Below are 17,370 nucleotides of genomic sequence, written 5' to 3'. Positions count from 1 at the left end.
CGTTGCCAGGTCTAGGTAGCGCGGTTCATGGTCTCGTGTATTCTGTACGTCTCATCAATCGAAGCGTAAAGTATTGAATTTTTGAAGATGTATAATAGAAAGGATTGAAGTTTTGAAGATTTATAATAGTTTTTAATGCCCCAATTAGATTCGTTATTTTGTCTCTTTTATGGATTGATGATAGCGTTCATGTTGTCATAAAAGTAGTCGACAGATCCAATCCAAATCCGATCGAATATATGGATGCTTTGTTGATGGCGTGCGAGTTCGCCAGAAGCCAAGAAGCTACCGGCATTATTCTTTACGCTTTTACCGCTTTTGTAGAGTGACACTCTCTACCATAGAGATGTGAAACCATCGCGAGTCTTTCCATCTCGGTCTCTCAGACTTACAAAACCTTCGCGAAAACCGGCATCCCCACCCGAGTCGCCATGGCGAGCACGGTTGAGGTACCCCAACAACCGTCCGACCCCAGTACGCTAAACGACCTCCGACTCTTCCTCGCGGGCACGTCCGGCTATGAAAGCAAGATCAAGAGCGGCGACGTCGCCAAGGCGGCCATCCGCCTCCTCAAGACGCTGCCGGTGGCCCGCGAAGCCGTACTCGAGTACATGCACAACTTGTTCGACGACGCCGTCAACCGACACATCATGCGCCTCGACTCCGAGGACACCGGTGTGCCGACCGATCTGTCCGGGGAACGCGAGATCGCCGTCGACGAGGTGCAGGCCGTCCTGTCCGGGTTCATCAAGAGCAACCTGAACGCTTGGGCCCCCATTATCTCGACCTGGTCGCTCGAGCTGCTGGGCCACCTGACGCGCAAGTACGCCGACCGCAGGATCGTCCACTACTCGTCCAGCCTGCCCGAGGTCTTGCAGATATGGATGGCGTGCCCGCCGACCAGGACACTAATGGACCTGACCACGCAGTGCTTGTCCACGCTGATCGACACCGATCCGGATAGGTGCGTATGCACGGGCCTCCAGCGAGAGTGTAGGTTGCCTATGCGGAGCGCAAGTTCGTCTGGTTCTTTCACAGGGGGTTGCAATGATGTCAAAACGCCAAGCTCTTATTGGATAACTGGGAAAAAAAGTAGATAGTCTTTGAGGCATCTAGCATTGATGTCTACCCACTATCCTTTCAATCTGAGCCAATCAGAGCTCGACGTCGTTCTGACGTCACCGCAACGCCTGCGCAAAAAGCAGACGACTTGCTCTCCACGTAGCTTGCACGTGACCTAGTTCCTCGACGGTGCTACCGCAAGCTGACTTACTGAGGCAGTGAAGCACAAGATAGGCATAACTGAATCGTCTATTATGCTTTTTTTTTTTCTTTTTTAACCTATGGTCTGCTGTGTTTACTGACTCATGCACGCTGATCGGTTCTTTTTTATGTCCTAACATCAACAAAACGTTCAGTCCGCTGTCAGCTGCCAGAACTACCTGTGTGTTGACAAACTGATGGTGGTGCGAGTCTAGTTGTCTCCTGCATGACAGGACATTATATAATTCACCGTAATTGACCTGCAGATATTTTTTCTTCATTCTTTGTTTTATCTGAACCAAGTATTGATGTCAACTAGGTAGATGGGGAGACGCAAATGCAACCCGGGGATTACGGAGCAACTCATATTGTCTTGTTGTCTGGTTGGTCTACGAGAAGTTCTCGAGGAATAAAGAAAACATCTTAAAATTACACTTGACCAGGGTGAAGAATGAAAATTGTGATGATTTAAATCGTGATTTAAATCATTCTGGCATTGCTATGATAATTTAAACTGAACCTTTTCCGCAAAAATAACCCCAAAAAATATATTTTGTATTTACCGTTTGTCTATCATTTGATGTTTTTTATGTGCATTTGCTGTGTATCTAAATCAAGGCATCGTCAATCAAGAAAGATTTATGTCGGGCCAAACACAAGCATAAAGCAGTGGTGGTCTGAGCAAACCAGAACAATGGGCTGCTTTTCTCAGATCCACTTTGTTTGTCAGTTGGGTATTGCCATATTGCAAGTAGATAACAATGTGAAAGACAGAAACTTGCACTAGAAAAGTAATGTCCTATTGCGAGGAAATCAAAATGCAAAAGAAAAAGCAAATAAAGATTTTTCACCAACTTATGAACATCAAGCTGTTGTTGTTATACAACGACAGTGTTTACTCAATAAAAAATTATTAGTTAAACTGTACTTTAATTTACAGTATGATTCAATTCCTTCTGCATAATTTTCAGTGATCAGACAAATTGATCAATCACTATAATGCTTCAAAATACACGGAGTGATTAACAAGCAATATTTTATAGCTTACAATGTTTTAAATTCAATTAATCTGATTTAAATAAAATAAGTCTGATTTATTAATTAAAAATATATCCTGTTTCTTTTCTTTTGTTTTTCATTTTTACTTTGCGCTTGATATACTCTATTTCCTCCTGCCCATTGCCCACCTGAGAAGCAGCCGCCCCCCCAGAGTCACTAAATGGCGGAGCCAGAGTATCGCCTTCCTTTTCCTTTTGCCGCCAACTCCTCACTTGGGGGGAAGGGGGCGTCACATGCGCCAAATATGCCCAAAACGCTTGCTGGAAAGTGTGGTCCTGTGGAGCGCCGGGTTGGGAGCTGTACATATTTTTCACCTTGCATTCGCGAAGCAAAGATCTTGGACTGACGTATGACGTGCAGTGCGCTCAAACCTTCAGACATTCTGTGTGCCGCCTAGATAGTATGTGTAATTGCATTATTTTTATAATAGTACTGCAGTTTCAAAGTGGCCGTTAACGAGCAGATGAAATAGCAATATAGATGACGCAGCGTGCACATGCAGGCTTTTGAAGGACCTGGGAGACTCGCAACGGCGCATGTGCAATGAACCGCCATCTCTGTGGCATCCGTCGCGTCTCCTGCAAGAGCGAAGGACACTTCCCGCAATACTTACAAGCCAAAATTTGAGACCATTGCGATACTCTGCTTCGCTAATGGAGCATATGCAGTTACTCTAGTCTTCGTCTTTCCCCGTTTTTTTAACTTGACTGCATCATTTCCTGCAGGTGCATTGACGCCCTGCTAGAGACGTCGGTGCAGCACTCTCCCCACTTTGACTGGGTGGTGGCCCACATCGGGTCCTGCTTCCCAAACACGGTTATCACCCGTGTTCTTGCCTGTGGTCTCAAGGACTTCATCAGCCACGAAGAGGACCAGGACATGGGCGGCGAGAGGACACGGGTCCCAAAGTTGGCCTCAGTCGTGGGCATTCTGGGCCATTTGGCCGGACAGCATTCGGCCGACATCCGAAGGGCCCTGGTGGCGCTGCTGCAAGACAGCTTCAGCGCCAGTCCCACGAGGGAGCAACTGGCCACGGTGCCTTTCCTACTTCAGCTGGCGTCCATGTCGGAACTCCTCCTTACGGCCATTGTCTCCGAGTTTACTCGTGTTGGTGAGTCAAAGACAGGTTGACGCCCTCCCAGATGAAAATGAGTTCGTTTGCAACTGGACTATAGGACCAGTTTCATAATCCAGGTGCAAGTAAACTGATTTATCTGATATAACCACTTTGTTGGCTAGCTAGATGGTGGCCTTAACGATGCCCTTTGTGGCTTCCTCAATGATGGCGGTTTTAACTATCTTCTTGTGGCGCTTCTCAAAAAAAAAAAGCAAATTTGACGTTCGTGTTTAGGCAGCTTAAGGTCGGTCTGCTTTTGAGGTATGGTAACACTGGTTCATGATGTAGATGAGAAATTTAGGCAGTGCAATACCACTTCCAGCCTGGGGTCTTTAATGCACATCACGCAGTGGTGATACACGACCGCACGCCAATACGATGCTCGCCCAGATCGAAACGGGCAGGGGTGGGCATTGAACTAGTAACAATGTAGACAGGCGTGCCAGTAAATCTCTTTATGACTCTTTCGAAGGTTGTTTTAGAAACGTCTGATGGCTAGCTCCACAGATCTCTTGACAAACATCTTCTGTTTTATGACAGCCTTCATGCTTTCCTATATTATCTTCATGGTGAGCCTTCAGCACTCTCAAAATAACCAGTGAAATAATGACACTTGTAAGTTCTGATGACTGTTTAGCGGCTGCTTTAATATCTGATTTGGGGGCCGTGCTGTGATTGTCCTGATGGGCATCTCAATATAGACCAACACGCGGCCCTGACGTCAGGCAGCTGCGGTGGCGCTGTCGACGGCACTGCGCATGCGCAGACGCCTCACTTCATGCGAATTCGGTTTCTGCGCAGGCGCAGTGCCCACACCTGGTGTGGGCAAACGCGGGCTTGTTTGTAAACAAGCTGTTGGTCTATAGTAACTTCCTTGAGTGTCTATGCCTCTCTCCGAGACTATAGCCGTAAAGGAGCCGTGCAACGATTCTAACGTTGAACGAATTGGCATCTTAGCTACTTATGACATTGTTTACCTTGTCAGAAATGACAGAAAACACACCCCCTTTCATCGAAATGTTGCGATTCCGCCACGTAATAGCGAGGCAAAAGTTTGAATATTCCCCAACCTACAGCCGCGAGCGGGGACCATGAGAAACACGCGGCATGACGTCAATGGGGGTCTTGTAGACAGATAGCAAGTTGTGCGAATACCTGCTCGATAAAAGGTAACTTTTCTATAAATCTTGTCGTTCCAACATAAATTTAAATGCGTCAAAAACCTGGTATCATCGACAAAACTTTTATTATACGGAGTTTTAGTGGCGCCATCTATGTTAGGTCCACAAAACCGTCAGCTCCACCTGCTACCGCTAACAGCCGCCAGAAGCCGGAGGGGAAGGGGGACAGGGCCAGACGGGTATGGCCGGACCCGGATGAGACATTCCTCCTTTCACCATATTGTTTGCGCTGCGTCCGCCAGCACATGATCACGCGGTCGCGAGCGGATGAGTTCTCGCTGCTCACTGATTGGCTCTAGAGAGAGAGCTTCACCGGAGCCCCGTGCCTACCCCATCGACGTCACTGCGCACGTGACCCGGAAGACGATGCACGAGTTGAGAGGTGGCAAAAACCTGGATCTTTTTAATTTTTTTAAATAAAAACTAGGGTATCCAGTCAAAATCTGTTTTCTGTTGTTCACTTCAGAAGTGTCAGGCATCAACTTCCACAATTATTTAAGCAAAGCCCTGAAATTGTTGCACAGCTCCTTTAAGGCTTTCTAGGCTTATGCGTGTTGGTACACTGTTCACCTCTTCCAGTGTCTGCGGACATGCTGAACAAGCTCTCTGGCCTGGTGGCAAAGTGGGAGTCAGCCAAGATTCCGGGGACCAGAGACTTGATGAACCTCACCGTCATCCTCATGGTTCAAAGTGGCACCGGGGACCTTAGATTTCTCGCTCAGGTGCTCGACATTGCCGCTGGCGAGAGCGACTTTTCAAAGTCCCTTCTTCCCACGGTAAGTCCCAGTCTCTGTGTGCCTCTCCCTACCCGTGTCTTTTGCAACTGTTTTCCAGATTCCCCATATGTGCGAAGAGAGTATATCACCGGTCATTCTTGCAGGTTCAGAGTGCAGCCGGTATCCTTCTGGACAGCGTGCTGCTCGAAATGCAGCACAGAGTCTATGCGGGCAGCGGCGACATCCCGCTCCTGCTGGCGCTGGAGCGCCGTCTGAATGATGTCTGCGCATGGCTGGACACCCGCTGCGGCCCTCGCACCCTCTGGCTCTGGAACGTGCTCGCCCTCATGTGCGTTCACAGCAAGGAGAAAACCTGCGTGACCGTCCTCAGTCACCTGCTGTGCCGCTCCACCGGTGGTCCCACGGAACTGCTGCTCTTCCAGGGCCTGGTGCATCAGGTGGAGGTTGTGCACGTCAACAGCCTCCCGCACACACTCTCACACCTGATGGCCGAACTGCGGTCGGGCCGTGTCCCGGACCCCGCCCGTCTCGTCCGCAACCTCCAGACGCTCGCGGCGAGCCCGCAGTCCGGACCCCGCGTCAGCACTGCCGTCTGCCAGTCCGCCGAGGTGCTTGCAGAGCAGATGCGGCTTACTTCAGCTCCAGAGTACGCGGACCTTCTGGCCGAACTCTTGTCGACCTCGGTGCGCCCAGAGGCCATGTCTTCGACCGCAGTGGTCAAAGTGGCATCTTCGGCGGTGGCCTACTTCTTTTCGGTGGTGTGCCGACCAGAGTGGTACAACGGCGGGCGTAAGTTCCAAGCAGCTTGCGTGTGCATGCGTCTGCTCTCGACACTTTGTGTGCGGCCGGCGGCTCAGCAGCTGGCACTTCGGGACCTCCTTCGGGGCAGCCTCAACGAAGAGGTGTCGTGGCGCTTTGGTTCGTCGCCGCGAAAACGCGAGGTGCGGCGCACAACGCCATTCGTGGCTCTCCTCGAGGAGAACCAGAAGTTTGCAACGTCCATAAACTTCCCGCAGAGTCCATCATCGATTGTTAGGGTCGGTGTGATTGGGTCAGGGCTGAGGAGCGTGGTGCCGCCACCGGCCATTGCGGCGGAGCAGGTGGTGCTGAACAAACAGCTGTTGCTGGAGACGCTGACTGCCTGCTGTGCTCTGCCTTGGGTGAACGATCAGCCGGCTCCGCGCACGTCGCCGGTTGCAGGAATGAAAATTGTGGCACTGTTGCTCGTGGAGATGGTTTCTTCAGATGTCATGTTCAATGGACTACCCTGGCCTGACGAGGATTTTCTTAAGGTAACAATTTTTTTCTTTTTTGTTATTTTGTTGAAGTGATGTGTAAAACAATCAAAGGAGTAGACTGAAGGCAAAGGGGACATTCTGTTTGCGGTGAGAGCTTTGTTGAGTCAGATGGTTGAGATGAGTTGCAATGATCACCCATGTGATTGTGATCGCTGCAACTTCAATTGCAGGCACAAGTTAAGGATTCTAGCAGTGTGTTTCACTGGTAGAATGCTGTCCAATACCTCTAAACGAGGCTCATTGTGGTGCGAATGCCGCACTTGCTTTGCAACCCGAAAACAGCCGTCATTATGGTTGTGTGGTTTTTTGTTTTTTTTTATTCTTCGCGGGCGGTTCGACTGCATAGTTCCGAGTCGCACATTTTACGTCCAGTGGCGGCAGCACGATGCGATGTGTACGCAGCTGAAAAAACTTTGGAAGGGCACATAACATTCATGCACTCGAGCTCTAGCACAGATGCAAGACCCTTGCGTTTGTCCTCAACTACAACGGCGAGTTCGCACATGCCACGTGCCCCTCATGTCTCGCCGCCACCCAAAGGTCGCATCAGTTTCACTTTTGCAGATAACGGCATTCCTGCCGCTTCCCTTCTGAACGGTTTCATTATCGCGAAATGTCCTCAGCTTCTTTATTGAAACACTCACGAAATCTGACATGTCGCTGATGAGCTCCAAAGTGCTTGTTGCTTGGCGCTTGCGGTGCTCGAAGAGCTCGAAGGCGCGTCGCCATTCTGCTGCAGCGGTAGGTCCACAGGCGGGTCCGTCAGATTCGTCGCACTTCTGCGCATTTGCTTGCGCTTTCCTTTCTACGGGCGCAGTGACCGGCTCTTTTGGAGTCGAAAGATGCGTTTTTCGACGCAACTAATCGTAAAAAGCTCTTGGTAGCCGAACAGAAAACTTAGTTCTCGTTTGAGACAACCTGCGATGCGATTTGATTGGAAACGATGCTAGCGTCACTGCACAGTGGCACGGTGTGTCAGGGCAGCAGCCAATGGCAGTGCCTCATTTACATCCCAAGATTTTAAAAGGCCACTTGGGGCCACATCAGGACGTGGGAAACTGTTTTTACAGTGAAGCTGTTAAAGGCTAGTTTCCCAAGTATTGTGTCTGTCAGCAAACAAATGATGACACGAAACTCTGGACAGCTACCATCATCTATGAGCAACAGCGACAACCAGACAACCGGCCGGCCGGTTGTCTGGTTGCTGCCATCGCTCATAGATGGCGGTAGCTGTCCAGCCTTTCCACTCTGGCTTGCCAACTTGTGGCTGGCCATTACTTCATTCCCTCCATAGTACAGCATCGCTGGTCTTCTTTCTTCACCAGGGTGGAAAGGCTGAAAGTTTTTTGTGATTATATCTAATGCAAGTACAAAACTATAGAAGGAGTCAAATTAGGGGGGTGTCTATATTTTTAGGGGAGGGCGGGGGCGGGGCGGGGGCTTTGAGAATAGGGGTATCGTTGCGGATTAAGGGGGTTCATTCAGAAAAGCAAAAGGGGGTGTGTAGGGAAATCACTGGAAAGAAGGCTTACTCTTCCTTGTCGAGGTGACAGCTATTGTGGACAACGCAAACTCGAAAATGACCAACTTCGCATTTTCATGAGTCGCTGTAAGGAATTCAAATTCTTTTTTTTTAACTTCTAGGCCGATATTTTTAACAATTTTTTTTTGTATATGAAACTAGAAGCTATAGAGGTTAAAAAATTATTACAAAACGAAAATCTATATTTCGTGTCGAAATGTCTATTTCTCGACCCGACTGAAAAAAAAAAAAGAAAATGTTTTTAAAACAGTCTGGTTGGGACACGCGGGTAAAAAAAGAAATTTTATGCGCAAACAAAATTTTTTTGAGCGGTATTGACAACAAGAGATTTATTTGAAATTCTGCACGCGAAGTGCATGACGTCACGGGTCATTCCAGAATGACCATCTTGGTCGTGAAGGCGAAGCCGATCCCCTCTCCTTCACGGGCCCGAAATGCCAAGATAGAAAACAAGGGGAAAGGAGGTGACCGCCAACTAAATCGCGTCCCACGCCATCAATATTGCTCTAAAAACTCTTTTTTTCCGCATAACTTTATTTTTTGATTTCCGTGTCCCAACCAAATTGTTTAAAACTTTTTTGTTTATTTGCAGTGGCCCTTTAACAAATAGCACCTTGCATGTGTGCTTGTCAATGCCTTGTTTTGGTTGTTTACTTTGAAGTTTTTATACGAACAACATGAGCAAGTGCAGCATGCATACCTACGTTGTCAGCATTCTCCTTGGTGCTTGGGTAATTTTGTAAAAGGTTGATTGAAGGAAGCAAACTCACGTGCTAGGTCGTGGGAGAACCGAGAAATAGCTCCTTCCACTCAGCGACCATCCAATGCACTTATGGTCCTTCGTTCAAGACATGCTACAACACCTCTTCCACGTTCCACCAAACGCAGGTGACCATGGAACGTGACCTGCACATCCAGGCGATGTTTGTGGAGCACCCTGTGCTCTGGGACCTCCTGCACCTGGTGGCCTCCGTGCGTCCGTCGCTCTGCTACTGCAGCGTCCTTCTCCGGGCCGTGATGGCCGTCGCCATGACCCACTGGCGCAACTGCCAAGAGAAAGCCGCCGCCAACAGCCCCAAGCATCTGGAGACGACGCAAAGGGTACTGCGCATTATGTCGGAGGGGCAGCTCTTGCCTCCGCCCATGACATCCACCAGTGAGATCCTGGAGCTGCTGACACCGTTCGAGGTCTTCTGCCTCCTCCAGGATATCTGGCAGTACATGAGGGACAACGTGCCCAGCCCTGCGCTCTTCGCTCCACAGAAGAATGGCGCTGCCGGCGGCGGACAGCTGTGGCGGGAGTTTAAGCCAGACAATGGGGACAGGAAGTACCTGGAGAGGCTGAGGATGATTATGATCAGCAACATTGAGACCTGCGGACCAGTGTTCCAGAAGTTCTTCAGCATCGACTAAGGGCTGCATCGACTTAGAGATGCTACGGGCATTTGTGTCGGACCTCAAGCCTCAACATTGTATCCCACTCTCTGCAGACTTGACCAGCAACATCAGGACCTGTGGACCTATGTTCCGCAAGTTATTTGGCATTGACTGAGGGCTGCATCGAGGTGAAGAGGTGACACGTGTATTCGCGTCGCACCTTGAGCCATAATGTTTTATCACGCTCCCGGCAGACATAACCATCAACATTGAGGTATGTGGACCCATGCTTCGCAGACTTGAGCACGGTACCACGGCCTTGCCTGTGGTAACCAACAAAATGTATCACCCAGTGGTATTGTGATCGGCAACTTTAGAAAGATATCAAGACCGGTGTCCTGGAAGTTCCTCTGCATTGACTTGAAGCTGACTCCCTGAGATAGCATCTAAAGTCTAATCTGTGCTTTCAGATCTTTTGCATGAGCAGTGTCTTGCTCAGTGTATCTTCAAACAGCAATGCTGAGAGCTTTAGGCATTGCAAACTATGGCTAGGGCTTTACCAACCGAACGCAAGAAGTGTGCCTTCATCTGCCAACGTGGGATCTTGCATTTTGACACTTATTGAATAGGCTACAGTATGAACCAAATCTTTGACATTCATGAGAATTGACCGGGAGCTTGCATCTCAAAGTGAGACAGCTTTCAGTTATCAGGGGTTTGTTTTCCTTGCCTTCTTTCTCATAGGTGAAAGTTTTAAAAAGCCACACTTAAAGGGGCCCTGCAAGGACTTTTTTCTAGTTCTTAATTTGCACCGAACCTGGGTGCACTAAACGTAGTAACCTAATGAAACTTTTTTTTTCTCGAATTTCGCTTTATTTTAAAAGTTATAGGCGAATCAAAATTAAAAAAAGAAGCAAAAAAATAACCTCCTTCATAACATCCTTGGTCGCTTGAGTGGCTGTGAACTAGAGGAGCGGTAGTGAGCTCAGCGAGCGTTTATGGCTACCGCACTCCGTGCCGACGTCTCAAGAGTCGAGAGGGTGCCACTAAAGCATGTGCTGGATAGGCTGTATGAAGTGAGCGGCCAGGGTGGCTCGCATTGCATTTGCTGCGCGATTAAACACTAATTCGGCATGACACTTCATTGGCAACAAATGACAGCAAACACGGGGTAAAGATCAGCAAAGAATGGGAGCCACTTTGAGCTTCCATACCGCCAAACCACAAGCCAGACCTGCTCGCCGAAGGCCTTCAGAACGCTCGGAACCGGTCGGATCCTCGAGCCCGTATACGACTGCTGCGCCGCTGCGTGCATCCCCAACCTTTCTACACTCGCCACTCGTTGGTGCCTGATCCCTCTACCCCTTTCTAGTATGTGCCGCCTTTTCAACCGCTTGGTGCCAAGTATGTTGACGGGTCACTTCTTGTTTCCGTACTTTATAAACTATTTGTTCCTTTTCTGATCAAAAATACTGAACAAAAACTACTTTCCTAAATAATTGAAACGGTTCGTGCCACTTATATTTTGTATTTCGACTAAGAAGAAGCTTTTAGCAGCTCTGACCAGTAGTAAGGCCAGGACCAACGTTACTAAAACCCACAGTTGGGAAGCTCACCCTTGAAACCTGGGCCGCTGGCGTCCACCGAGACCGAGCTAAATACGATAATAGCGCCACCCTTTAGCGACGAGTTGAAACATGAAGATTGCTTTACATAGCTACTGCGAGATGGCCCTGCGAGATGGCGCCACCGGCCCTTGCCGACTCGACGTGCAGCCGTGCAGTTCCCGGAGTGGACGCTGCGGGAGAAATGGCGGAGTTGCGATCGCCATTAGCTCGGTTCTCGAGTACAAATCAAAGCCACTCTTTTAAAGCAGGCTCTATGGCAGTTTCCCAACTGAGGGGTTCTAGTATGGTGCCTGGAACGCGTCTCCAACTGGTGTGTTTACCGCAGCCAAAAAAGTGGTCCCTCGATTTCCGCCTGATGACGTCATAGAAGTGTCAAGCTGTCGCCGGTCGCGACCCTGGCGGCGTCCCGACTGTTGTGGTATAAATGGCAGACGCCTGTTCTGCTGCGGGTCGCTCTCCACTGCGACAGGTCACGGAAGCGAGAGCAGCCGGAAGTTGGGACCCCTGGGATGCCGTGATGACAGCGACACAAGCGTTCGCTCGTGCTTTTCGCCAGCATTTCTACGGCCAACCGCCAGGATCGCAACAGGTAAAAGCATGACACTCCGGCTTCTGTGATGTCATTTGTTGCCACTTGGGGACCACTTTTAATGTGTGGGCAGGATAGGACACTAAACACAACCAGTCAAAGATGCGATCCAGGCACCATAGTTCTAGTAACGTTGGCCAGGACCAAAGACTTCACATATCGCGCACTTTTGGCACCGCGGGTCGCCCCCGTAAGTGGAGCGTCGTCTGATTGAAATATGACGCACTGATATTTAGTTACTCTCTTTGTGCCCGCTGGCTTGCCCGAACCCCAAAAGATGTAAAAACCGCAAAAAAGGTAGACGCTTAAATATGATTGCAGGGTCCCTTTAATGGATCTTGGCTGTAATGGCACTTATGGAGGCAGTATACCTGCAAACTTAGACTGGTTCAATTTCGACCCATACCTTCATTAGTGTTCATCATTGTCATAGTTTGAATACTGGCATGCAGCTGCTATCCATCTTAATCATGCAGCCAGCTAATCATTTAATACCTACATCTTCACATAAGCAGTCCTTACGTGACAATGTCATGCATCACTTTTTCTCGAGAATGTGCCTTAGTTGTAGACATTTATTTTGCCGGTAGACGTGCAGTACCACGCAGGAGCAATTTTAAATTGCGGTGAACGGGCTTGGGAAAACGGTACCGGTAACGAAACGGCAATGCAAGACGCCAACATTCGGCAAGAACAGTGGGTTGAAGACATAGTCACTCCTCAGAGTTCAAAGAACCGTATTACGAGATCTAAGTTAAGGTCACTGATGAGGTTGCGTAGGTGCTCTATGTCTGTCCTTGACACCCCGTCGCACCCAAATACGGTGAGAGAGTTTAGGTCGCTGGGCGTCGTCACGAGATCTTCCAGTCCGACGCCACTTATGCAGTCCACCTCATTAAGTTCGAACTCGCGCAGCTTGGCGAAGGTTCCGGAAGAGACCAGGGTTCCGAGGGCAGCGTCTGTCAGCTGGCACCAGCCCAGACAAGCCTCAACAAGGTCTCCGGCGTGCTTGAGCATCTCGAAGAGTTCCCCCGACGTCATGGAGTTCACCTCGTGCGGGAAGAACTTGAGTCTTTGCAGCTTGCGGAACCTCGTCTCTCCGCAAGAGGGCAGCACTCTCCGCAGGTCTTCGATCTCAAGGTCCGTCAGACCTGGACAGTGCCTGTGAAAAGGCGTTGGTAAGTTAGTACGGCTGCTGGAAAAATGAGAACGGCAGGGTGGTGTCCGGTAGTCCCGCCTCCAGCGCAAGCTTCATGCTTTCGATAACACTTTGGCATCTAAGCTTCGAGCATGCACGCACGACCGAAGCATCACCAAGGGCATTGAGCACGTGCTGAGGGTCGGATGTCTGAGAGACGTGCTTTACGCTGCTGGCTTTCTTGTTGACTACAGTTTTGCCACTCAACTGCATAATGTTGCACTTAACTTTAACAGAATAAACTTCATAAAAGATGCCATGAAAATTTAAAAAATTATTTGGATTCATCTGTTATGTATGCTACAAAGCACCATCACGCTAGAAATAACCGATACGATTGTTACAAAGACATAGTTAGATGTCAATAGCATGATCATTAGGGACACTAGTGCCACAATGAATAGTGTAGACATGCTTTTGTTTGTAAGCTCTCTTATGAGACACACGAGATCATACTTGTTCAACCCGTGGAGACGGGACATTGACACCACTGAAATCAATGTTTTCAACTTTCAAGCTAGCATGCAAGATATGAACTCTCGGAGGCTGTGGTCTATCGTATGTCCTAAGCTATGAATATTAGAAGAAAAAAAAGTTATTCCAATCTTTACCGCGGCGGTTGGAACTGACGGCCAGCACTTGCAAAAGTTGACCTGCCATCTGCCACAAACAAATAAAATGACCAGTGGGCTGCGAGTGCCACTCAAGCTGCTCACTCGACTGCAAACTACGGCCATGCCAAACATTATGGCAGCATAAACAGCACCGGCATCGAGCCCCATGCAACACACACGGACAGTCATATACCTGCTGATGGCTCCAATGTCCACCTCGGGAAGGGACAGCGTCAACATTCTCAAGTTGCAACCCACTTCCCGAAGCACGGGCTCCACCTGAGTCTTGAAGAACATGTCGGAGCTGAACGAAGTCACCCTCAGGGTAAGATCGTTGAGTGCCTTCAGGTGTCGCAGCGGCGTGATGGTCTCCAGCCCCGTGAGCACCAGGCTCACCTTGGTGAGCCTTGGACACACCTTCACTATGTGCTCGAAGGCAGTGCTGCACCTCAGTAGTGGACTCAAGCCGCGCTCGGTGTAGTGGGTCAACCCAAGCCTCCAGGTGTCTGGGAACAGAAGGAGGGCCTCGGTCAGAAAGGGCATCTTCAGAGACCGCAGCTGGGGCAGTTCTTCCAGGATGCGGTACGATGACGAAACCGTGATGTGCGACTCGAAGGTAAGGTCGCTCTCAACGAGCAGACACCGGAGTTGCTTGCAGGCCGCGAGCAGGTAAAGACTCTGGTCCGTGGTCCGTTGGCCGGAGAACCGGAGTTCCACCAGGTCGGTGCAGTGTTGGGCGATGACGGATACCACGCGGTCGGTGACGTTGTTGAGGCACAGGGACAACCGCCGCAACCTCGGCAACTCGCACAGCGCCGCGACTAGTGTCGAGTCATCCTGATGGACAGCACCGACTAGGGACAGTTCAAGGAGCTGTTTACCGTGCATCGAGATCTGGCTGAGGAGGTCGGGTAGACGGGACGGCCTTCCGATGGGCAGGTGGCAGTCGATGAAACTGAGGGACACGCGACGCAGGCGATGAGTCAGGAGGTGGTTGAGGGACACGAAGTTGGATTGCTTGTAAGACTGGAGGGCGTCGACCAGGTCTTCGTTGACGTGCGCCGGGAAGACGTAAGCTACGGGATTGTGCTCGGGACATAGCTGTTGGATGTTGCTAGAGACGTAGGAGACGCAGAGGCGATACAGCGGCTTCACCGATTTTTGTTTGGGCATACCTGTGCTGTGGCCGTCTGTTCGTGCAAATGGTGACCGAGAGATCCCGTGTTACGATCGCCACCTCAGGAGGCTGTCATCGTTTGATGTTGGCCTCTTTCTAACGTTTGACGACGCCGTTTTGCGTTCGAGGGCTCCGGTTGTCCCGCGATTGACATGTTGTTATTCCACACAGCCGAAGCACCTCAAATCAGCGGCAGGGCAACGTTCATGCCTGCATTGCCTGGAGAGCGGGCTGAAGGATGACGGGGACGATCACAGAGAGCAGCCAGCATGAACGGCCCGCAGAGCCGCAGTGGGCCGTTAGTGCGTTTAGTCCAATCTAGATGGCGCTGCACTTTCATGAATTTAGTCTACAAAAATATTCAATAGATGGCGAAAGCTACCGCCTGATTCGTTTTGGCGTAAATCTTGCACGGTTGCACGCACTGATCTCAATGACAATTGCTGGATCGCGCTTGCCGCTCCCGCAAGTGAAGCCACCGGACGCAACCCCGCTGGGATACGATTTCCCGTTTTGCTAGCCTTTTGCTGCGGTTTTCCAGCGTGCTGTAGGCACGTTTTCTACTCGTTCGTCGTCATTCGCCGAGGAAGTTTTTTGAGACTCTGTGTGTTGTTGAGACTTGCCGTTGTGAACTCGTGGAAAATTTTACGAAAGTGCAGTGTCGCAGGAAAAAGGCACAACGCGTCGAAAGGAAGGGCTGGCGGCGTGTTCAAAGCGTCCTTGGCACGCCGAAGTGCCGTGTCTCTGTGCCTTCGCGCGCTTGGATACCGACCAAGAACCGACGCCGTGTGAATGTGTTTAGCGAGTGCAATGTGCGTGAAGCCGTATCAAAAGGTACAACTCGTCGGTGTTTAGCGAGTGCAACGCGGCGTGATCAAAGCTTCCTTGGCACGCCGAGTGATGCATCTTTGTGCCTTTGCACGCTTGGATACCGGTCAAGAATTGACGCCGCGCCAAAGTTCTGAACGTGTGTCGCGCGTAGATGCCTTTAGATCATTTATATATATCGGCCACGGAGTTCTGGATCGTCCAGCTGTCCCGGTGAGTTGCTATCAATAAAAGGGGGAGATCTGTACGTGTTCTTATGTACTATATTAACCATGGCTATGTCCCAAATCTACTCTAATAGATTCCGTGGGAGCACGAATACGGCAACGTTGTGAAGCCAGGGGGGTTTTCGAAAGCAAAAGTACAAGACGGCGAGAATGAAAATCTTTGAAGCGCGGCCGATATGGTCGTGTGCAATCTGTTGACCAATTACAATTAGGCGAGCCGCGCTCAAACGTCAAGTGCAATTAAGTAGGTAGATAATCAGCCAGCACTGATCAGTGATAAGGAGCTGTTGCGCACGGTATTGTGTAAATCGTCTAAGGACGAAAAAAAGACGTACCTTCCACCCATCTTCCGTCGCTAGTGGACGCTGGATTAAGGCCCGTTCACACTCTTGCAACCCAGTGCGACCGAGAGAGACCAAACAAGTTTTTAAGCCTTTTGCGATCTCTTAGGACCAGCTCCGCTCAGTGCATCCGGTCCCAAGAAGTCTTTCTCGGTCGTACTCGGTTGCAAGAGTGTGAACGCGCCTTCAAGCTCGTTCCTAAACCGCGAGGGGAAAAGACGCTGATCCAGAGGCACGAACAGCTTCACGCACATTGCACTCGCTAAACAAATACACACGGCGTCGGTTCTTGGTCGGTATCCAAGTGTGCGAAGGCACAGAGACACGGCACTTCGGCGTGCCAAGGAAGCTTTGAACACGCCGCCAGCCCTTCCTTTCGACGCGTTGTGCCTTTTTCCTGCGACACTGCACTTTCGTAAAATTTTCCACGTGTTCACAACGGCAAGTCTCAACAATACACAGAGTCTTCAAAAAACTTCTTCGGCGAATGACGACGAACGAGTAGAAAACGTGTCTACAGCACGCTGGAAAACCGCAGCAAAGGCTAGCAAAAACGGCAAATCGTATCCCAAGTGAGTGAAGTCCGGTGGCTTCACTTGCGCTGCAGCGAGCAAGCGGGGAAGCGCGATCCAGCAATTGTCATAGAGATCAGTGGTTGCACGCGTTGCATGAGTCATGACTAGGGCGTTGCTAGGGCTCCGTGTTTTCAGATAAATCCAAAAAACTCCGAAAAACAGCCCCCCGGTAAAATGTTTTGTCAATTCGGATTTATCCGGTAAACTCCGATCTTTTATGTGCCCATGCCACCCCCCCCCCCCCCCCCCCAACCAAAAAAAAGTATATATATATATATATATATATATATTTACAGTTTGAGCAGCGTAGGATCAATGGTCCTCGGAAAATGACACCATAATTTCCTTTCAAGCATCGGACAGTTGTCGAAGGGGGGTCTTACGGCTTGTCTCGTCAAGGTTGGTTCAGGGAAACAGGTCATCGTGCCATTCGTGTCACAACAAAAGCCACTCTTTTGGTTTCCAGTTTGGGCCTTGGGATTTGGGATTTAGAGAAAGGAGAGGGTATGTTTCTGGGGGTGACAGTAAAAGCTATGGACCATAGAGACTGTATAAAAAAGGAAAGAGGAGCAGTTGAACCTTCTCTATTACATCCATAACCACTCCACCTCGCGCGTC

At 49.9% G+C, this 17,370-nt stretch overlaps 2 protein-coding genes across 2 annotated transcripts; one reads left to right on the top strand and one right to left on the bottom strand.

Moving 5' to 3' along the window:
* The first annotated feature begins 319 nt into the window (after positions 1-319).
* Positions 320-11,054, top strand: LOC115311191 (integrator complex subunit 5). Its single transcript, XM_029969828.3, has 5 exons — positions 320-964; positions 3,048-3,433; positions 5,200-5,396; positions 5,501-6,649; positions 9,087-11,054. Exons 1-5 carry the CDS (start codon positions 432-434, stop codon positions 9,609-9,611), a joined length of 2,790 nt encoding a protein of 929 aa, XP_029825688.3. The 5' UTR covers positions 320-431; the 3' UTR covers positions 9,612-11,054.
* A 1,048-nt stretch (positions 11,055-12,102) lies between these two features.
* LOC8051117 lies at positions 12,103-15,114 on the bottom strand. The gene is made up of 2 exons (XM_002433565.4): positions 13,798-15,114; positions 12,103-12,954 (listed from the first exon to the last, which is right to left on the bottom strand). The coding sequence occupies exons 1-2, from the start codon at positions 14,775-14,777 to the stop codon at positions 12,513-12,515; spliced, it is 1,422 nt and encodes a 473-aa protein (XP_002433610.1). The 5' UTR covers positions 14,778-15,114; the 3' UTR covers positions 12,103-12,512.
* Positions 15,115-17,370: the final 2,256 nt, after the last annotated feature.

This window comes from Ixodes scapularis, unplaced genomic scaffold, assembly GCF_016920785.2.
Source record: "Ixodes scapularis isolate PalLabHiFi unplaced genomic scaffold, ASM1692078v2 PGA_scaffold12__126_contigs__length_90152505, whole genome shotgun sequence".
Taxonomy (NCBI): domain Eukaryota; kingdom Metazoa; phylum Arthropoda; class Arachnida; order Ixodida; family Ixodidae; genus Ixodes; species Ixodes scapularis.
The sequence above is the reverse complement of the archived record's forward strand: the minus strand, read 5'-3'. Positions and strand labels throughout refer to the sequence as shown.

What these genes read in the sequence shown, in the direction of transcription:
- LOC115311191 (XM_029969828.3), top strand. Translation starts at nt 432, where the DNA reads ATGGCGAGCACGGTTGAGGTACCCCAACAACCGTCCGACCCCAGTACG. An exon ending in CTCCGAGTTTACTCGTGTTG is followed by an intron (nt 3,434 to 5,199) that starts GTGAGTCAAAGA and finishes CACCTCTTCCAG; the next exon opens with TGTCTGCGGACATGCTGAAC. An exon ending in CTGACGAGGATTTTCTTAAG is followed by an intron (nt 6,650 to 9,086) that starts GTAACAATTTTT and finishes CACCAAACGCAG; the next exon opens with GTGACCATGGAACGTGACCT.
- LOC8051117 (XM_002433565.4), bottom strand. Translation starts at nt 14,777, where the DNA reads ATGCCCAAACAAAAATCGGTGAAGCCGCTGTATCGCCTCTGCGTCTCC. An exon ending in GACATTGGAGCCATCAGCAG is followed by an intron (nt 12,955 to 13,797) that starts GTATATGACTGT and finishes GCCTTTTCACAG; the next exon opens with GCACTGTCCAGGTCTGACGG.